The sequence below is a fragment of the Macaca mulatta genome, chromosome 19 (genome assembly GCF_049350105.2).
Source record: "Macaca mulatta isolate MMU2019108-1 chromosome 19, T2T-MMU8v2.0, whole genome shotgun sequence".
NCBI classification, from domain to species: Eukaryota; Metazoa; Chordata; class Mammalia; order Primates; family Cercopithecidae; genus Macaca; species Macaca mulatta.
The window spans coordinates 44,766,991-44,786,124 of NC_133424.1; the positions used below are offsets into that span (position 1 = coordinate 44,766,991).

Sequence of the window (19,134 nt, forward strand, 5' to 3'; positions counted from 1 at the left end):
ACTACTAATCGAATACAGAAGGAAACTAGTCATTTTCAGACATTCAAAAACTCAGAAACGGGGGAAGTACTTAAGGATGTACTCCAGCAGAGACAGAAGGGTAGAAGGGTGGGGAGACGGAGAAAGCACAAGCCAATAAAGAGAAGGAGGTGATATAATGGGATATTTTAAAAAACTGGAGTCAATCCAAAAGTATAATTAGATGCTGGACAGCAAGCCTAGAAAGCAATCAGTAGAAATTAGAACTCCAAGTATGTGGCTCTGAGAAAAACATCCACAAAAAGAATGGCATGGATTCCTTTCTGCAGATAAAATCAATAGGAAGCTTAAAGCTCTTAGTGATACGGTGAAGAAGATATGCTTCTTCTCTCAATAAGACAGAAGAAAGGCAAATTAAAACTCTAGGAACAACAAAACAAAACAGATGTATGTATGAAGGCTGCATTTATTTGTGCGTCAACTAAGTATAATTTGTGTCTGAACGCAGTGCAGTAAGAAATACACATCACCTGGGATGTATTCCGGCAAATGTTTTAAACTTCTATGGCTTTAGATCTAACTTCCAGTTTGCAAGAAATATGGGGATAGAGGAACAAGCTAACCGCCACCACAAGGGAACAACCATACAAATCCAGAATTGGGATGCCGTGGTACAACTGGCCCAGCCTTTCAGTATCTGGGGGAAAAACCATCACGACACCCAAGTAAGAGATAGAAACTATACTGGCCACATCTGGGATGTCTTATGGACAACTGGAGGAATTCCTATTTACGTGAACTTTCTAACTTTCAACAATGCATGTATATATGTTGCTTTTGTTCTAATAAAAAAAAAATAAAAATATTTTTTCTAATAAAAAAAGAAAATCATTCTTTAAACAGAGAATAAACTAAAACATGGAGTGATTTTGTACAACTGATGGTTATATAAGAAAAACAGTCGGCCGGGCGCGGTGGCTCACGCCTGTAATCCCAGCACTTTGGGAGGCCGAGGCGGGCGGATCACAAGGTCAGGAGATCGAGACCACGGTGAAACCCCGTCTCTATTAAAAATACAAAAAATTAGCCGGGCGCGGTTGTGGGCGCCTGTAGTCCCAGCTACTCGGGAGGCTGAGGCAGGAGAATGGCGTGAACCCGGGAGGCGGAGCTTGCAGTGAGCCGAGATCGCGCCACTGCACTCCAGCCTGGGCGACAGAGCGAGACTCCATCTCAAAAAAAAAAAAAAAAAAAAAGAAAAATAGTCTAGGCCAGGCGCGGTGGCTCATGCTTGTAATCCCAGCACTTTGGGAGGCTGAGGTGGCCGGATCACGAGGTCAGGAGATCAAGACCATCCTGGCTAACACGATGAAACCTCATCTCTACTATACAAAAAATTAGCCAGGCATGGTGGTAGGCGCCTGTAGTCCCAGCTACTCGGGAAACTGAGGCAGGAGAATGGCATGAATTCAGGAGGCAGAGCTTGCAGTGAGCCAAGATCGCACCACTGCACTCCAGCCCAGGCGACAGAGTGAGACTCCGTCTCAAAAAAAAAAAAAAAAAAAAGGAAAAGAAAAACAGTCTATATGCTCTTGACGCTAGGAGCCTCCTCTTGAGGGAGGTCCTGAGCTTGTGACATCCAACCCAGAGAGAAGGCACTCCCGCCCCGATACATTCCTTAGCTCTGCATAGACCACAGTCATAGTGATCATAGAAACACAGTTTTATGGCTGCTTTTTTCTGTTGTTATTTTTTGGGTTTTTTTTTTACCTTTTAGAGTTAATGTCTCCCCCGAAAACAGGTAAGATTTACTGGTCACATAAATGCAATGGAAATATTACAAACCCTAACAAGGAAACACAACAGAAGTTGGGAAGACGGGCTGGAGAAAAGACGTGTAGAGAGAACAGGGCCCCATCTGTGCAGCCTCAGCTCACCCAGGGCAAAGGCAAGATAGGGTGGAAAGTTCACAAAGCAAGAACTAAAGGAGGCTCAAGTGTATGACAAGAAGGCAAAAGGAACCCGTGGAAGAACCAGCAATAAACATACGATGAAAAGCTGGGTGGGGGTGACAGAAATGGCCCAAAGAATTGGCTCTGGGGAGGGCTGGTGTGGAGAGAAATGGGCTGGCAGGAGTCACTGGTTTCAAGATAACATAGCTTTCCTGTACTGATTTTGTACTAGTGGCTTTTTAAACCAAGGGTACACACTGCTTTGATAGCACTTTAAAAATCTTAATGAGGTGCTGTCCATAATGGTAAATGTCCATTCATTCATTTCACATCACTAATAAGTGTCAGCTAGATGTACCAGGCACTGGTGATGGAGTGGAGTGAAAGGGCCATGTCCTCCCCTAATGGAGTGCAGAGGCCACGGAGAGAGGGATACAGTGCGAGTAAACACATAATGATGGAGTGGAAGGAGGGCTGCTAAGAGCAGGAGCCGGGGTGCCACGTGAGGGAATGATGGGAGAGGCATGAGCCCTTTTGGTTTGGGGCTGGTCACCCGGTGAGGGAGGTCTATAATACTGAGATCTGGAGAATGGAGGTGGGCAACCCGGCTGAGTCCCTCTGAGCAAGGCAGAGAGTTCCCAGTGCACCCCCAGGCCAGCTCCTTTCCCTTTACTAAAGATGAGCTACCTGCACCAAAGCTCCTAAATGCCCACCCATCACCCTCACAAAGGGATCAACTCAAACACCCTCAAGATCAGCAAAGCCGGGGTGTCTGAGGACGCAGATCAGTACCCGCGCCTCTGCTGGGAGCAAAGCCGGGGTGTCTGAGGACGCAGACCAGCACCCGCGCCTCTGCTGGGAGCAAAGCCGGGGTGTCTGAGGATGCAGACCAGCACCTGCGCCTCTGCTGGGAGCAAAGCCGGGGTGTCTGAGGATGCAGACCAGCACCTGCGCCTCTGCTGGGAGCAAAGCCGGGGTGTCTGAGGATGCAGACCAGCACCCATCCCTCTGTTGGGAGCAAAGCTGGGGTGTCTGAGGACGCAGACCAGCACTCGCTCCTCTGTAGAAGGGCACCTCTCCTGCATTTCCTCTTCCTCCTCCTCGGCCTGGCCAGGAGCCCACCTGAGCTGGCCTCCATTGAGGCAGCCCAGACAGAGGCCCCGAGGCAGGCAGGCGAGGATGATGGGAAGGCAAGAGGCCCGGTGGCTCTCCGACTCCCATCAGAGGCAGCAAGCCCTTGGGAACTTCACAGGAGCAGCCCATGCCAGCCAGCCGCTGACTCACACGGTCTCCACGATGCCACGCAGCTGGGATAGCCAGTCATCTGTCACTGGGAAATGAGGTGGGCACCCTGCGGCGCAGCGACACCTTTCCAAGACCACAGAACCTTCTGGGGAAGGTGGAAAAAACAAACCCACAAGCCCAGGGAGACTTTCTCAAATGAACGCCCTTTCTCTCTGGCAGAGGCAGCCCTGAAGCCTGACAGTGTGCGGTTAATCATCATGAAGGTGCCTCTGACGCCACCCTATGGCGGGTGCAGTCTCATTACCTGGGACCCGGCACTTGCTCCTGTCCCCAGAGGGTGAGAGCTCAGAGCCACGGGCAGGCAGCAGCTCAGGCTTCTGAGCAAGAACCCACTCGCAGTCCCTCGGGTGTCATTCCCACTGCCACCCTCTATGACGCCAGCCCGGGGATCCCGCTGTCAGGGAGCAGGTCTCTCTTCTCTCAAATGCAGCGATGATCACTGGGTGACAGCATGGGTGAGGGCCAGGACCTCCCGCCCTTCAACCCCTTACTTTCTCCTGGAGCTGCCCTCTGCCTCCATTCTGCTTAGATCCCTGGCCCTTCTCTATGGCCACCACTCTTGCCAGTGCTGTAGACTCCTCGGCCCTGTGCCCGTCCATCCGCACGGGCTCAGCCTGTGCCTGCTCCAGGAACACTGAGCACTGCCAGGGGAAGTCAAGCACTGGCGATGGCCAAGCAAGGCCCAGTCACCTCAGCGAGACCCCAGCTCTGCCGTGAGCTGCAGAGGAACTCGCAGGAGGGCTACTCTCAACTTCCCGCACCTTCCAAAGATTTCTACCCCCAACTTCTGCCCCCAGCGGGAGCCACCGTGGATGAATGAATTCCACTCCTACTTCTTGGAGCGCACAGCAGCCAGCAGATGGGTCCACTCTCACCTCTCCTCCTCCAAACTCCCAGGACTCCCCATCCATCCTCTCCTCCCTCCCTTTTAAGGGAAGGTGCATCCTCTTCCCAAGCTCACACGCCCACCTGGGGATCCCAGCTCCAACCTCCACCATGCACCAACCCCTCCTGCTAGAAGCTCCATGGCCACCGAAACAGCTTCCTCTACAAGTGAAGAATCCTCCCCTCACTCGCCTCCTTCTCCTCTTCCAGCCAAGCCTCCCCTACGCTGCCTGCCGGGCCCTAACAGTCCTTGCCTTGGGGGAGGAGGGAAAGCAGCTTTTGCATTCTATTTTGAACTTCCTACCCATCTCCTCCCCTCTCCTCTCCCCTCTCTGCTTCTCTCTTCACCCCCATCATGCTGCCAGCCCTCCCATCCCCTCCTCGCAGAAGGCATGGTTCCCTCTGCCTCTCCCTGCTTTCCCTCCGCACTGACCTGCGGGTCCCGGGCGCCCTGGAGCTCAGTGTGCGAGAACCCCGACTGAGCCCCCATCTCAATGTGGCTCTGTCATCTTCCTGCTACTTCAGCAGAGACCCGGGTGTCATCCTAGATGCCCTCTCCCATCACATCCATCCGCCGCTTCCCACATCCAACCCATGGCCAAGGTCCAGGCCTCCAGCCCACCTGCCCCAATAGCAGCTGGGGATCTGCAGGAAATGCAAACCTCATCAGGTTTTCCCTTGCTTCCAGTGGCCTTTAGGTGGCCTCAGGATGAAGGTAAACCTCTAGTAGAGCACAACTCAGGTTGGTGCGGGCCATCTCCACCACTCACCCCACGCGCTCTCCCAGCCTCCTGCCTCCTCCCTCCTCTGCCTGGAACTTGCTCCTGCCCACCTCCAGCTCCCACCCAAAACACACTTTTCTCGGGGCTGGAGACGACCCCCTTCTACCCTCCCACCCTGGGCTAAATCCCTTCTCTGTGTTCCCTGGGTAGTCTAGACAAATCCTCAGAAACCTCGAACACTTAGAATTCTTCTAATTTAAGTATCTTCTGAAAGGCCATATATAGCCCTGGAAGACAGGGTCCCAGCACCAGCACAGACACGCAGTAACTATGTGTCATCAAAGCTACCTGGCCTTCCACCAAAGCCAGACAACAGCTCATTTCCAACAAGGAGAGCTGATGGCCTCATTTCAAAGAGAAAAGGAGGCCTCTCCACCCAACCCTCACCACCCCATGGCAGCATGGGATGTTGCCAAACCAAGCACAGCAGGGGCAAAGCCTCCCCAGGCTCCAGCAGCCCAAACTCCCTCTGCCACTGCCTCGTTCCAGTCCCACAGGTAGGAAGAGCAGCCCAGGGGTGACGACAGGAGCCCACACTCCCAGGCTCTCCACTCCGCCTCCCACTGCAGCTGGGGCATCCTCCTATGGTGATGAGCGGGAAGAGGTCATAATCTGCCAAAGGAGAAAGGACCACATCCTCCTCCCAGCAGAGGCGATAAGCATCTCTGCCGTCGAGGCCCAGGGACCTACTTGCTTTTCTAATCTTACTTTGGGGGAAGTAGAAAAAAAAAAAAAATCAAACTGAACCAGGACAAATTATTCCACAAAGGCAGTTCTCTGATGAAACCAGCCTGGCTGGGCTTTGGCCTGGCCCAATTGAATCTATGCTTAAATAGATGTCTGCTGTGTGCTGGCTTAACCAATTATCCATAGGGCATTCTGGGCCTGAAGTCTCACCCAGGCGCCAGGCATAGAGGGATGCATCCCAGCCTGGCCTGGTTATCTCACAGCACAAACACCGGAAACGGCTTTTAAGATGACTGCAGAAAAGAACGGGATGTCCCAGCATTCCGCGCAGTTCCTCCCTATCTTCAGGAGGAATGCACCACGCTGAATATGATGAACCCATTTCCAGTGTTCTTGAGCATGAACAGAGAAGGACAAAAGGGTGCCCCAGCCTCCGTGGGTCCACTGGCCCCTGGAGTGAGAGATGCACGGTCAGACTCAGTCCCAGCCTTGTCTGCCCCGGGGCACTTGTTGGGTGGTTGTTAAAAGTATGATCTACTACAAGGCTGACAGCCCCATGAGAGGACAAAGGCCACCTCCTCCAGGAAGCAACAGAGAATCATGGCTCAGGACAGGATGACAAAGATGCCACCTAAGAAGTTGGAGCAGGCCGGGCATGGTGGCTCATGCTTGTAATCCTGGCACTGTGGAAGGCCCAGGCTGGAGGATCTCAGGCCAAGGCTGAGCCCAGGAATTCGAGGCCAGCCTGGGCAACACAGCAATAACCTGTCTCTACAAAACATTTAAAAATCAGACAGATGGCCAGGCGTGGTGGCTCATGCCTGTAATCCTGGCACTTTGGGAGGCCGAGGCAGGGGGACCACCTGAGGTCGGAAGTTCAAGACCAGCCTGACCAACATAGAGGAACCCCGTCTCTACTAAAAATACAACGTTAGCCGGGCGTAGTGGCACATGTCTGTAATCCCAGCTACTCAGGAGGCTGAGGCAGAAGAGTCGCTTGAACCCGGGAGGCAGAAGTTGCGGTGAGCCAAAATTGCGCCATTGCACTCCAGCCTGGGCAACAAGAGCAAAACTCCGTCTCAAAAAAAAAAAAAAAAAGAAAAGAAAAATCAACTAGGCATGGTGGCGTGCACCTGTAGTCTCAGCTACTTGGGAGGCTGAAGTGGGAGGATGACTTGCGCCTGGGAGTCCGAGGTTGCAGTGGGCCATGATTACAACACTGCATTCCGGCCTGGGCAAGAGCATAAGACCCTGTCTCTAAAAGAGAACTTTGGGCAGAAGTCAGCTCAGGCTCTTTGGCCAGGAAAACAAGTGCCAGGAGATGTGGGCACTGCACAGCCTCACAGAGAGTCCCCAGCTCATGGCCACGCTGTGGGCATCACCATGCCTGGAGGCTGCTCAGACAGACAGGGGGTGCTGCAAAGTAAAGGCTCCTACCCGATGTGGGCCTGCTCTCCTGCTACAGACCTAAAACCACAAAAACTAGATGAGGCAAAGATGTATTTGTGCAACCTTATTTTTTTCCTTAAATATTCACAAGTCACAGAACTGCCTCTGAGCATTAAACCCTGAATTAAGATATCAATTAACTGAGGTCTAAACACTCCACTGATTAAAATAGTAGTGAGACAAGGATGAAGGATTTCCAAAATCAGCCTCTAAGCATCAAAGTGCCACCGTGTTGAGCAAAACTCATTTAAAGGGCCAGGAATTTCATCTCTCCTGGAGGTGGATGCGCAGGGAGTGGTTCTATTGGAGCCAGGTAGGCGGGAATTCAACGCCACTGAACCCCCAACAACTATCCCTCCCACACTCCATGACCCAGTGATGCAAAGGATAAAATCCCACAGGGGAAGGACAGAAAGAAAAGAGCTGGTTGGAATTACGTATCCTCTGGGGGATCAATCAATAAGTCCTCTCACAGAAACCAGAGCCACGAAGAAAATGATGGCTTAGCTCAGCTGTGAGCCGAGTGTGCCTGAAACCTAGCCAGATGGGCAGACGTGGGGCAGAGGTCCACCTCCATGCTGGACCAGGGCCTGGCCACGCCTTTCCTTCTGTCTGATGCTCCCACATCCATCTCCTGCCTCCTGGCGCGCGGTGACTCAAGTTCTCACTCTCACCTAGGAGTCCCACTTCCCATGTGGCTTTCTTGCTGGCGTAGGGTTAAATGCCTATTCATGAGGACACAAAGATGAGCAATGCTACTGGAATCCTTTTCACAGACACACCGAGAATTTAGGTCATCATCTACGTATCTTTTCTAATTTGGGACATGTTACCCAGGACGTAGAATCCTGGGGCACGTCTACCTGTGAACCAACCATAGCTTTCCATCTCCTGTGCACACAGAGAGGCTGGTGAGCAGAAATAGACACGTTACCCACCGCCTGATTAATGCATGCAGGACACTTTCGTTCTGTGTAATTAACAGCTCTAAAACCGGCGGATGACTCAATTTAACACAGTCTCGCTTAAAACCCAAGAAGGCACACGGCAATTGCTGACACGCCTGCTCTCCCCTGACGCTTCCAGAGGTACTTAACCGAAACCCAAGGCACTGAGCTATCAGGTGGTATGAAAGCATCTCCTTTTATTTCCCACCTTGCCTTCAGATCAATTTAATCATCTGCAAAACAGTAAAGCAGAACCACAGCCTAAATTATGGAAGTAAGATGCCTGCTCTTTTGAAGTTTCAACTTTTGACCTTCACATTCAAACTGCACTACCCAGCACAAGAAAAGAAATTATCAGTTATGATCTCATGTTTGTGGGGAAGAGTATGATTATAGAGGAATTTACAGGAAATCAAAAAGGCGCTCCTTGAGAGAATGGAAAACAATAAAACAGTCACAGGAAGGAAATGAATGACAGCCGAACAAAAATGAGAAAGCGAGTTTGCCCGTGCTAGGAGAGGCTGCTTGCTGCCTTCCAATCAGACAGGCTCTGGAGGAACCCCATGCCCCCAGCCAAGCTGCCAGAGGGAGCTGAGGTGCACGTGGGTGCCAAGGAAGCCAAGCATCTGCCCCCTGGTCCTCCACCCTACCATACCCTGGCCCCAGCACAAGACCATTCCAAGGGCACTGGACCAGCAGTGAGCTGGGAGGATGACTGACACTCAGGCAGCCCCACTCCACAGGTGCCCCCTCAGAGCTGCAAGGAGCAGTGCAAGAGCCTGGGTTCAACAGTCTGGGCTCAACTGGCATTTTCTTGGGCAAGTCACTAACTTCCTTGTGCCTCAGTTTCTTCATCTATAGCATGGGAATAACTAGAACACTTACCTAATACACCACAAATAAAATATCTTTAAATACAGTGACATGTGTCAAGTGCTTAGCACAACACCTTGTACATACGGAGTCTTAACAGGTGACAGTGTTATCAAGATGCGCCGGGCTGCAGCCTGGCTAACATGGTGAAACCCCATCTCTACTAAAAATACAAAAAGTAGCCGGGCGTGGTGGTGCATACCTGTAGTGGGGAGGTGGGGGCTGAGGCACAAGAATCACTTGAACCTGGGAGGCAGAGGCTGCAGTGAGCCAAGATCATGCCACTGCACTCCAGCCTGGGCAACAGAGCAAGACTCCATCTTAAAAAAAAAAAAAAGTGCCAGGCTCGGTGCAAGGGCTCATGCCTATAATCCCAACACTTTGGAAGGCTGAGGTAGGAGGATCTCTTAAGGCCAGGAGTTCGAGACTAGCCTGGGCAACATAGGAGACCCCGTCTCTACAAAAAACAGAAAAATTAGCTGGGTGTGGTGGCATGTACCCGGAGTCACAGCTACTTGGAAGGTTGAGGTGGGAGGATCGCCTGAGCTCAGGAGGTCAAGGCTGCAGAAAGCTACGATCCCGCCACTGCACTCCAGCCTGAGAGACAAAGTGAGATCCTGTCTCTTAAAAAAAAAAAAAAAAAAGACATGCCAGCACTGGACTGATACTCTCAATCTTTGAGCCTACTTTGCAAGTGAGGAAACTGAGGCTGGGTGAATCTTCATATCGATACCATGAGTTAGGTTTCACCACATCTCCGTTTTATAGATCAAGAAGCTGAGGCTCAGAAAACTCACGACTTCCTGAGTAGGGAGGAGCTAGGGCTAGAATTCACATGTGCCCTAGTTGATGGTTTCCTGTTATCCCCATGACCCCACCAGAGAGAGAGGATGGTGAAGATATTCAAGACCTAAGGACAAAAGATTTGTCCCTGAGTCGTAATCTAACATCAGGGAAAGCCCACCCATTCCTGTTAATAAAGGACCTGCCCGCCGCCCCACACAGCATCCTTCCTTCAATGACCCAGGGAGTGTGATGATCATGACTACAGTGGACCCACCGAGAATGACTGGGACCCGGGCTATTAAAACATACCCCTGAGCAGCAGGGACGATGTGACATTTCTAAAACAGTTCTACTGCCATCAACTGCCAAGTAAGTCCTTTCTGCTGCTTGCTTTAATAAAGTTGGGAGGTATGCTTACGACCGCAGGCTCGACCTCAAAGCCTAGAAAATGTCACTTGAATTAAAGCATGCTTCTTCGAAAGTGACGAATTAATGACTTATCCCTTAGGAGATGCGGGGGAGTACAGAACCCAGCTGTGGTCTCCAAGGCACCCAAGCTGTAAGCGACCACAAGGGAATGTCCCACGTGAGGCAGTGTAAGTGGACATGGCCCATTCTAAGTATCCAGGATTTATTCTTCCGCCAAATGGGGGCTACAGATAGGACAGGCTCTCTGGTTTCTCTTCAGATCCTATAAATCTTTTGCTTTTTATAGACAAGTCAGGCATTTATTACTTTATTTTTTTGAGACAGGTCTCGCTCTGTCACTCGGGCTGGAGTATGGTAGTACAATCACGGCTCACTGCAGCCTCGACCTCCTGGGCTCAAGCGATCTTCCTGCCCCGACCTCCCAAGAAGCTAGGACTACAGGAGTCCAATGCCATGCTCGGCTAATTTTTTGAAATGTTGTTTTTGTAGAGATGGGATCTCTCTCTGTTACTCAGGCTGGTCTCAAACTCCTGGCCCCAAGTGATTCTCTCATGTTGGTCTCCCAAAGTGCTGGCATTACAGGCGTGAGCCACCAGCTCGGCTTTGTTACTTTATAAAAACAAGAGGTAACTGTGAACTTGAAGAACACCAGCCCCGTCTTCACAGAGGGTGGCTGTGAGGGGTGTCGGACCCACTGGCCTCTAACCCTGAGGGTGCAGTATTAGCGCCTACCATCAGCCCTCAGTTCTCCACCCCCAGCTCAGCCCTCTCTCACACTGGCACCTGCCTCAGACTCAACACACCCCAAGTCCCAGATCTGCCCTGGTATCTGGCCCTCCCAGTTGTCCCCATCTCAGTGACACACCACCTAGCTGTGCGGGACAAAAACCTGGAGTCACCTTCAACTCCGCCCTTCACTCACCCATCACAACTGGTCCCTCCCAGGAGCTTTCCCTCTCAACTGCAGCCTCACCACTCAGATCTGTCCTGCCTCTGCCCTCCACTGCCAGCTGGGCCCCTGCAACAGCCTGCCAACTTGCCACCTGTTCCCACACTTGCCCTGCAGCTGGGTCTCTAGTCTGAGGTCAAAATGACTTTTTAAATGCAAACCCAATCTTACCATTCTCCTGCTTAAACCATTCAAGGGTTTCCTGTGTTTCCCATTCCTCTGAAGAAAAAGTCAAAACGGACACCAAGGCCCACTCAGCCACTGCCTGTCTCTCCAACTGTTCTCGGGCTCTGCTCTCTGGCTTCACACTGGCCACACAAAGCCACCGCCCTTTCTCTTGTTTCTGTGAATGAGCGGTCCTTTCGCCTGGGTCACTCTCTCCTACTCCTTTTTCCCCAGCCAATGCCCATTCATCTTTCAGGACACCTCCTTGGTCCCAAGCTCTAAGACGAGGCGAGTCAGAGTTCCCAGCTAGACGGGAAAGAAAATGTGATCATACAGACTTAGGGTCAGATGTGAGAAGGCTACACATCTCCTAGGCAAGTGATGATCTGGCAAAGGCCTGGCCTCGCCTCTCTTCTACATTCTCAGTAAGTGCAGTCACCCATCAAAGAAAAAATGCCTTGCTGCTGTCAAAGAGCAATGCGATGGCTTAGGAAGAAAACTGGTGGCACACTGGGATTGGAAGGCCACTTCCAGGGCCCACAGAGGTGACGCCCAGCATAAAACAGCTCACTTTGTAGGCAGCTAGTAGAAGCCAGTTGTGCAGCAGGTAAGGGCTAACAGTATCACCACAGGAAGGAAGAAGGTGACAGAAGAATGTGTAGAACAGAATGCCACCTTTGTCAAGACACAAGCGTGATGTAAGGAAAATGTGTTTACCTTTCTGGCAATGGGATTATGCGTGATGTTTATTTCTGCCCTTTTCACTACCTACCTTATGCTGGAGCTGTCTAAGTTTGGTTTACTTACGGTAGGAGTTTTTGTAAGATTGCAAATAAGTTTCATTGATGTTTAAGTGACCCATGCCCTTTCAAAAGGAGTACAGCCAGCCAACCAACAACAAAGAACAAGCAAAACAGAAAAGGCTATGGGAGAAGGTTCTGGGAATCTGCTTTTGGAGGGGCTCTCTGAGATGGTGTGGGCAGGAACAACAGGGCATTCCATCCCCATGAGCTGAGCACAACAAACAGGCACGGCGACCACAGCCCATACTCACCACTCAACGATCTCTGGGTGAAGAATGGTGTTGTTGACTTTGAACCTGTGGGGGGAAAAGAAATCAAGCCCATTAATCCAACAGTCTATCATGTCCCAGCAAGAACCACCTCATTCAAGACATGCACACATGATGAGGAGAGAGTCCCACACTTGAATTTCATGACTTCCTGACCCACGAAAGGCCTGTTCATCCCTTCCTGCAGCAGACCTCGCAGCCTGGGTCATGTCCTTCAAACGCAGTCAGTTGGAGAGTAAGCTTTATGGCTGCAAAACACCAGCCCCGATCCCCACTAGGCAGACAGCATGGTCTCTTGTGTCAAGTATACCAAAATACACACAATAGGAGTACCAGAAGGAAAGAATGCAGAGAAAGCAAAAACCTCACCAATTTGATGAAAAACATTAACCTACATATCCATAAAGCTCCATGAACTCCAAGTAGGACAACGATATCTATACTCAGACACATCATAATCAAACTGTCAAAAAAGTATCTTGAAAGCAGCAAGAGGAAGATATTAATAATTCATCACTTACAAAGGATCCTCAATTAGATTAATAGCTGATTTCTCATCAAAACCTATGGTGAACAGAAGGCAGTGGGATGACATTTGAAGTGCTGAAAGAAAAAAAAAAAGTCCACCAAGATTTCTATATCCAGCAAAGCCATTATTAAAAAATGAGGGAGAACTAAAACATCCTAGATAAGCAAAACCCAAGAGAATTTATCACGAGTAGACCTAACCTGAAAGAAAAACTAAAGGAAACTGTTTCAACTAAAATGAGAAGATACTACAGAGTAACTTGAATCCACATGAAGTGAAAGAGAGCACTGGCAATGGTAACCATATAGATAAATATAAAGACAGTATAAATGTATTTTTTGTTTATAACTCCTTTTCTCTCCTGACTTAAAAGACAACTAAATAAAGCAATAATTGTAAATCTGTATTGATAAGTACAAAAGGAATAAAGACGCAATCCACAGGCAATAACAACACTAAAGAGAAAGAGGAAAAGGAGACATCTAGGGGCAAGCTTTTGCATACTATTTAAATTAAGTTGACATTAATGCAAACTAGATTTTCAAGTTTAATAGTCAACTGTATCCCCATGATCAATAAGAAAATAGCCAAAACATACAGAAAAGGAAATGAGAAAGAAACCAAGATGTTACAATACAAAAACAAATCAAACACAAAAAAATGTAATGGAGAAAGTGAGGAGCAAAAATGTTATAAGACATAGAAAACTATTTTAAAATGGTAGAGTTTTTCCTTATCAATAATTACTTTAGATGTCAATGGATTAAATTCTCCAATTACAAGGCAAGGATTGGCAGAATGAATGTTTTTTTTTTTTCAATTTTAAGTTCAGGGTTACATGTGCAGGTTTCTTATACAGGTAAACTTGTGTCATGGGGCTTTGTTGTACAGATCATTCTGACGCCTAGGTATTAAGTCTAGTGCCCATTAGTTATTTTTCCTGATTGTCTTCCTCCTCCCACTCTTCACCTTCCAATAGGCCCCAGTGTGTGTTGTTCCCCTCTACGTGTCCATGTGTTCTCATCATTTAGCTCCCACTTGTAAGTGAGAACATGTGGCATTTGGTTTTCTGTTCCTGCATTAGTTTGCTGAGGATAACAGCCTCCAGCTCCATTCATGTTCTTGCAAAGGACATGATCTCATTCTTTTTTATGGTTGCGTAGTATTCCATGGTGTATACCATACCACATTTTCTTTATCCAGTCTACCATTGACAGGCGTTTATGTTGATTCCATGTGTTTGCTACTGTGAATGGTGCTGCAGTGAACACACACATGCATGTGTTGTTAGAACAGAACAATCTATATTCCTTTGGGTGTATACTCAGTAATGGGATTGCTGGGTCGAATGATATTTCTGTTTTTAGGTCTTTGCGGAATTGCCACGCTGTCTTCCACAACGGTTTAACTAACTTACACTCCCACCACCAGGGTATAAGTGTTCCTTTTTCTCTGCAACCTTGCCAGCATCTGTTATTTTTTGACTTTTTAATAAAAGCCAGGCAGAATGAATTTTTAAAATATGATTCAACTATCTGTTCTAAAGAGACACACTTTAGATTCAAAGACACAAATAGGTTGAAAGTAAAAGGATGAGGAACGATATGCTACACAAACAGAAATGAAAATGGAACTAGAATTGCTATACTAACATCAGACAAAATAAGCCCTAAGATACAAAGTTTTACTAAAGACAAAGAAGGACATTTTATAACGATAATTAGGTTAATCCACAAAGATAAAACAATTACAAACATATGCATGTAACAGAGCCCTAAGACGTATGTATCAAAAACTAACAAAATTGGAGAGAGAAACTGACAATAGTTGGAGACGTCAATAATCTACTTTCGGTAATGAATAAAACAACTAGACAGAAGATTAAAAAGGAAACAGAAGACCTGAACAAAAACGCGGTGGCTCACACCTGTAATCCCAGCACTTTGGGAGGCTGAGGTGGGTGGATCACGAGGTCAGGAGATTGAGACCATCCTGGCCAATACGGTGAAAACTCGTCTCTACTAAAAACACAAAAATTAGCGAAGCATGGTAGCAGGCGCCTGCAATCCCAGCTACTCGGGAGGCTGAGGCAAGAGAATCACTTGAACCTAGAAGGCGGAGATTGCAGTAAACCAAGATCGCGCCACTGCACTCCAGCCTAGTGACAAAGACCTCGTTTCAAAAAAAAAAAAAAAAAAATACACAGACACCCGCCCCCCCCAAATAGACCTAACAGGCACCTCTAAAACACTCAGCCAATAGCAGCAGAATAGCCATTTTCTCAAGTGCACATGGATCATTCTCCAGGATACACTTTATGTTAGGTCACAAAACAAGTTCCAATACATTTCAAAAGACTGAAATCACACTAAGCATGCCCTCTGACCAAAATGGAATGAAATAAGAAATCAGTAACATAAGGAAAATAGAAAAATTGACAAATACATAGAAATTAAACAATAGACTACTAAATAACCAATGGATCACATATCAAACCTTAAAGGAATGAAAAAGGGGGAAATTACTACTGACTTTACAGAAACAAAAAAGTTTGTAAGGGAATACTATAAATAACATAGAGTAACAAATTGGAAAACCTATTTGAAACAAATCCCTAAAGACACAAACTACTAAACTGATATAAGAAATAGAAAATCTATGCCGGGCACAGTGGCTCACGCCTGTAATCCCAGCACTTTGGGAGGCCGAGGTAGGCAGATCACCTGAGGTCAGGAGTTCGAGACCAGCCTGGCCAACATGGCAAAACCCCATCCATCTCTACTAAAAATACAAAAATTAGCCGGGCGTGGTGGTTTGTGCCTGTAGTCCCAGCTACTCGGGAGGCTGAGGCAGGAGAATCACCTGAACCCAGGAGGCTGAGCATGCAGTGAGCCAAGATCGTGCCATTGCACTCCAGCCTGGGTGACAAGAGTGAAACTCGAAGGAAGAAAGGAAGGAAGGAAGGAAGGGAGGGAGGGAGGGACGGAGGGAGGGAGGTAGGGGGGGGAGGGGGGAGGGAGGGAGGGAGGGAAGGAAGGAAGGAAGGAGGGAAGGAGTGAAGGAAGGAGGGAAGGAGTGAAGGAAGGAAGGAAGGAGGGAAGGAGGGAGGGAGGGAGGGAAGGAAGGAGGGAGGGAGGGAAGGAGGGAAGGAGGGAGGGAGGGAGGGAAGGAGGGAGGGAGGGAAGGAGGGAAGGAAGAGAAAATCTAAACAGACCTTAACAAGAGATCAAATTTGTAATAAAAAAACTTCTCATAAAGAAAAGCCCAGGACCAAATGTCTTCTATGAAATGAATAGCAATTCTATCAAATGTTTAAAGAATTAACACCAATTTTCATAAACTCTTACCAGAAAAGGGCCAGGAGCTGTGGCTCATGCCTGTAATCCCAGCACTCTGGGAGGTAGAGGTGGGAGGATGGCTTGAGGTCAGGAGTTCAAGACCAGCCTGGCCGACACAGCAAAACACCATCTCTACTAAAAATTTTAAAAATTAGCCAAGCATGGTGGTGTGCGCCTGTAATCCCAGCTACTTGGGAGGCTGAGGCACGAGAATCACATGGACCCAGGAGGCGGAGGTACAGTGAGCTGAGATCACACCACTGCACTCCAGCCTGGGAGACAGAGCAAGATTCCGTCTCAAAACAAACAAACAAACATATAAAAAACAACAACAACAACAGAAGAGGAGGCAATACTTTTCAACCATTCTACAAGGTCAGTATTACCTTGATGCTAAGTTAGACAAAGACACCTTAAGAAAACAAAACTACACACCCAAATTCCTTGTGAAGAGAGACACAAAAATTTTTGAACAAAACACTAGCAAACAGAATCCAGTAACATATAAAAAGGATATATATACATCATGACCGAGTGGGATTTTTTCCCAGGAATGCAAGATTCCTTCAACATACAAAAATAAATCAATGTAACACATCAATCATATTAATAGAACACATAACAAAACCATATGCTTGTATAAATAGATGGAGAAAAACAATCTGATAAAATCCAACACCTTTTCATAATAAACACTCGATGAACTAGGGAGGGAAGGGAACTTCTTCAACTTGATAAAAAGCATCTACAAAAAATCCCCTCAACTAATATCATAACATACCAAATGGTAAAAGACTAAAAGCTTTCCCCTAAGATGAGGAGCAAGGCAAGCATGTCTGCTGTCTCCAAGTCTATTCAACCCTGTACTGCAGGTTCTAGCCAAGGCAAATAGGCAAGACAAGACATGAAAGGCACCCAGATGACCCTGCAATTCCACTTGTAGGTATATACCCAAGGGAACTGAGAGCATATGTTCACACAAGAAGTTTGACATCTATGCTCATAGCAGCATTACTCAGAACAGCCAAAAGTTGTAAGCAACCCAGATGTCCACCATCTGATGAATGGACAAACGAAATGTGATAAGTATCCATAGAAAAAATATTTTCAGCCATAAAATAACATAGTAGTGACAGAATAAGCAAGTAGGGAAATCAGGAAAGATATAGAAGATATAAACAATAAATTAACCAACTTGATGTAACTGACATATACAGGACACTATGGCCCAGAGCTGCAGAATACATACTTTCTTTAAGTGTATGTGAAACATTTATCATAATGGTCACATGCTGGAAGTTTCAACATATTTTAAAGGGCTGAGATGCAGAGAACGTTCATTAATCACAGAATTAAATGAGAAATCAAAAAATACCCATGGTTCAAAGACAAAAATGCAATGAAATTAGAAAATAACAATATGAAATATCATAACCTGTGAGAAATTCAGCTAAAGCAGTGCTCACAGGAAAACTCATAGCTCTAAATATACACAGCAGAAAAGAACACTGAAAATCAGTTATCTGAACTTCCATCCTAAGAATGCCCCTTGTAGAAAGCAATGAAATAAAAAGGAAACATATAAGAAAAATCTACAAAGCCAAAAGCTGTTCTTCGATAAGATGAACATCATTGAAAAGGTGACCCCAGGAGACAAAAGGATCAGGTCAGGGCACATCTCTGACACAAGAGAACCATGTGTGACCCAGAGCTCAAGCTGGAGAACAAGGTAGCCTAGCACAAGCTATAGGCCTCAGCAGAGAAGCCTCGGCAAGACTTCAACTCTCTGGATTCCAAGACCTGCTCCTTAGTCAGGTGTGGTGGCTCACACCTGTAATCCCAACAGTTTGGGAGGCCAACGCAGAAAGATCACTTGAGCCCAGGAGTTGAAGACCAGCCTGGGCAACACGGCGAGACTTTGTCTCTACAAAAAATTTAAAAATTATCTGGGTGTGTTGGCCCACACCCGTAGTCCCAGCTATTCAGGAGGCTGAGGTGGGAAGATCGCTTGAGCCCAGGAGGTTGAGGCTATAGTGATTCATGATTGCACCACTGTACTCCAGCAGCCTGGGCAAGAGTGACACCCTGTCCCTTTAAAGAAAGAAAAAACGACCTGCCCCATCTTAGGGAAGGATAGCATACACAAGCACATGCAGGGTCGTGACCTCCCGTCCTTCTGCAAGCCAGGGACCCTCCAAGGCTCCGTAATGGTGTTGAAAACATTGATGTAATGCCATGGTTGTGAGGCCAGCAGCCCTTCTCCTAACTGAGCCAATTGAGCAAGGGCAGGGACAGGGGAGAGAAGAGAGAAGGGGGTAACAGCAGACTGAGAGGATTCCAGATCTCTGAAGCTTTCAGGATCCTTAACTACATAAACAGGACTATATGATTCAAAGTCAACCTAAATGTTGTGGAATCAAAGCCTTACTTATGAAATATCAAAGAGACTACAGGCAGCCAGTGTGGTTCAGAGTGAAGAACAGGGTAGCAGGTGACATAAATCAAGACTACAAAATAGCCTCTGGCTCCCACTGCACCAAATGCCACTTTGACCTCAGGAAAAGCAGTGGCCAATATACTCAGTAGACAAACACACCACCAACGTTTCATTTTACTCAACGTACGTATGCACATACACGTGCACATGTACACAAGCAGCAGAGTGACCCAGCACAGAGTGATTCAGCACGCAAACACAGATGCACATACACAGACACACAGAGAGAGGCATACGCTTGGAAAAGAGGCACACATGGACACACACAGCCATGTGCACAACAGGGTAATGCTCAGACACACATAGACAGACCTCACTGTCTATGCACAGACACACACAGACGTAGGCAGGTATGAACAAGAACACATACACACAAACACACACTAAGGCACAAGCTTAGGGGAATGCAGACACACAGATATACACACACGTACTCAGGCAAGTACGTACAAAAAGAGCCACACCCTGATATACACATATACAGGTACACACAGACACAGATCAATGTATGTA

The 19,134-nt window shown here is 47.7% G+C and overlaps 1 protein-coding gene across 4 annotated transcripts in view; it reads right to left on the reverse strand.

Moving 5' to 3' along the window:
* The window catches only part of PEPD (peptidase D), a 137,624-nt gene that overhangs the window by 80,624 nt on the left and 37,866 nt on the right, over window positions 1-19,134 (reverse strand). For all 4 annotated transcript variants that reach the window (XM_077982063.1, XM_077982062.1, XM_001108725.5 and 1 more), the window contains one exon: window positions 12,240-12,284. In XM_077982063.1, coding sequence (XP_077838189.1) covers window positions 12,240-12,284 — 45 coding nt within the window. The remainder of the gene's footprint in view (window positions 1-12,239; window positions 12,285-19,134) is intronic.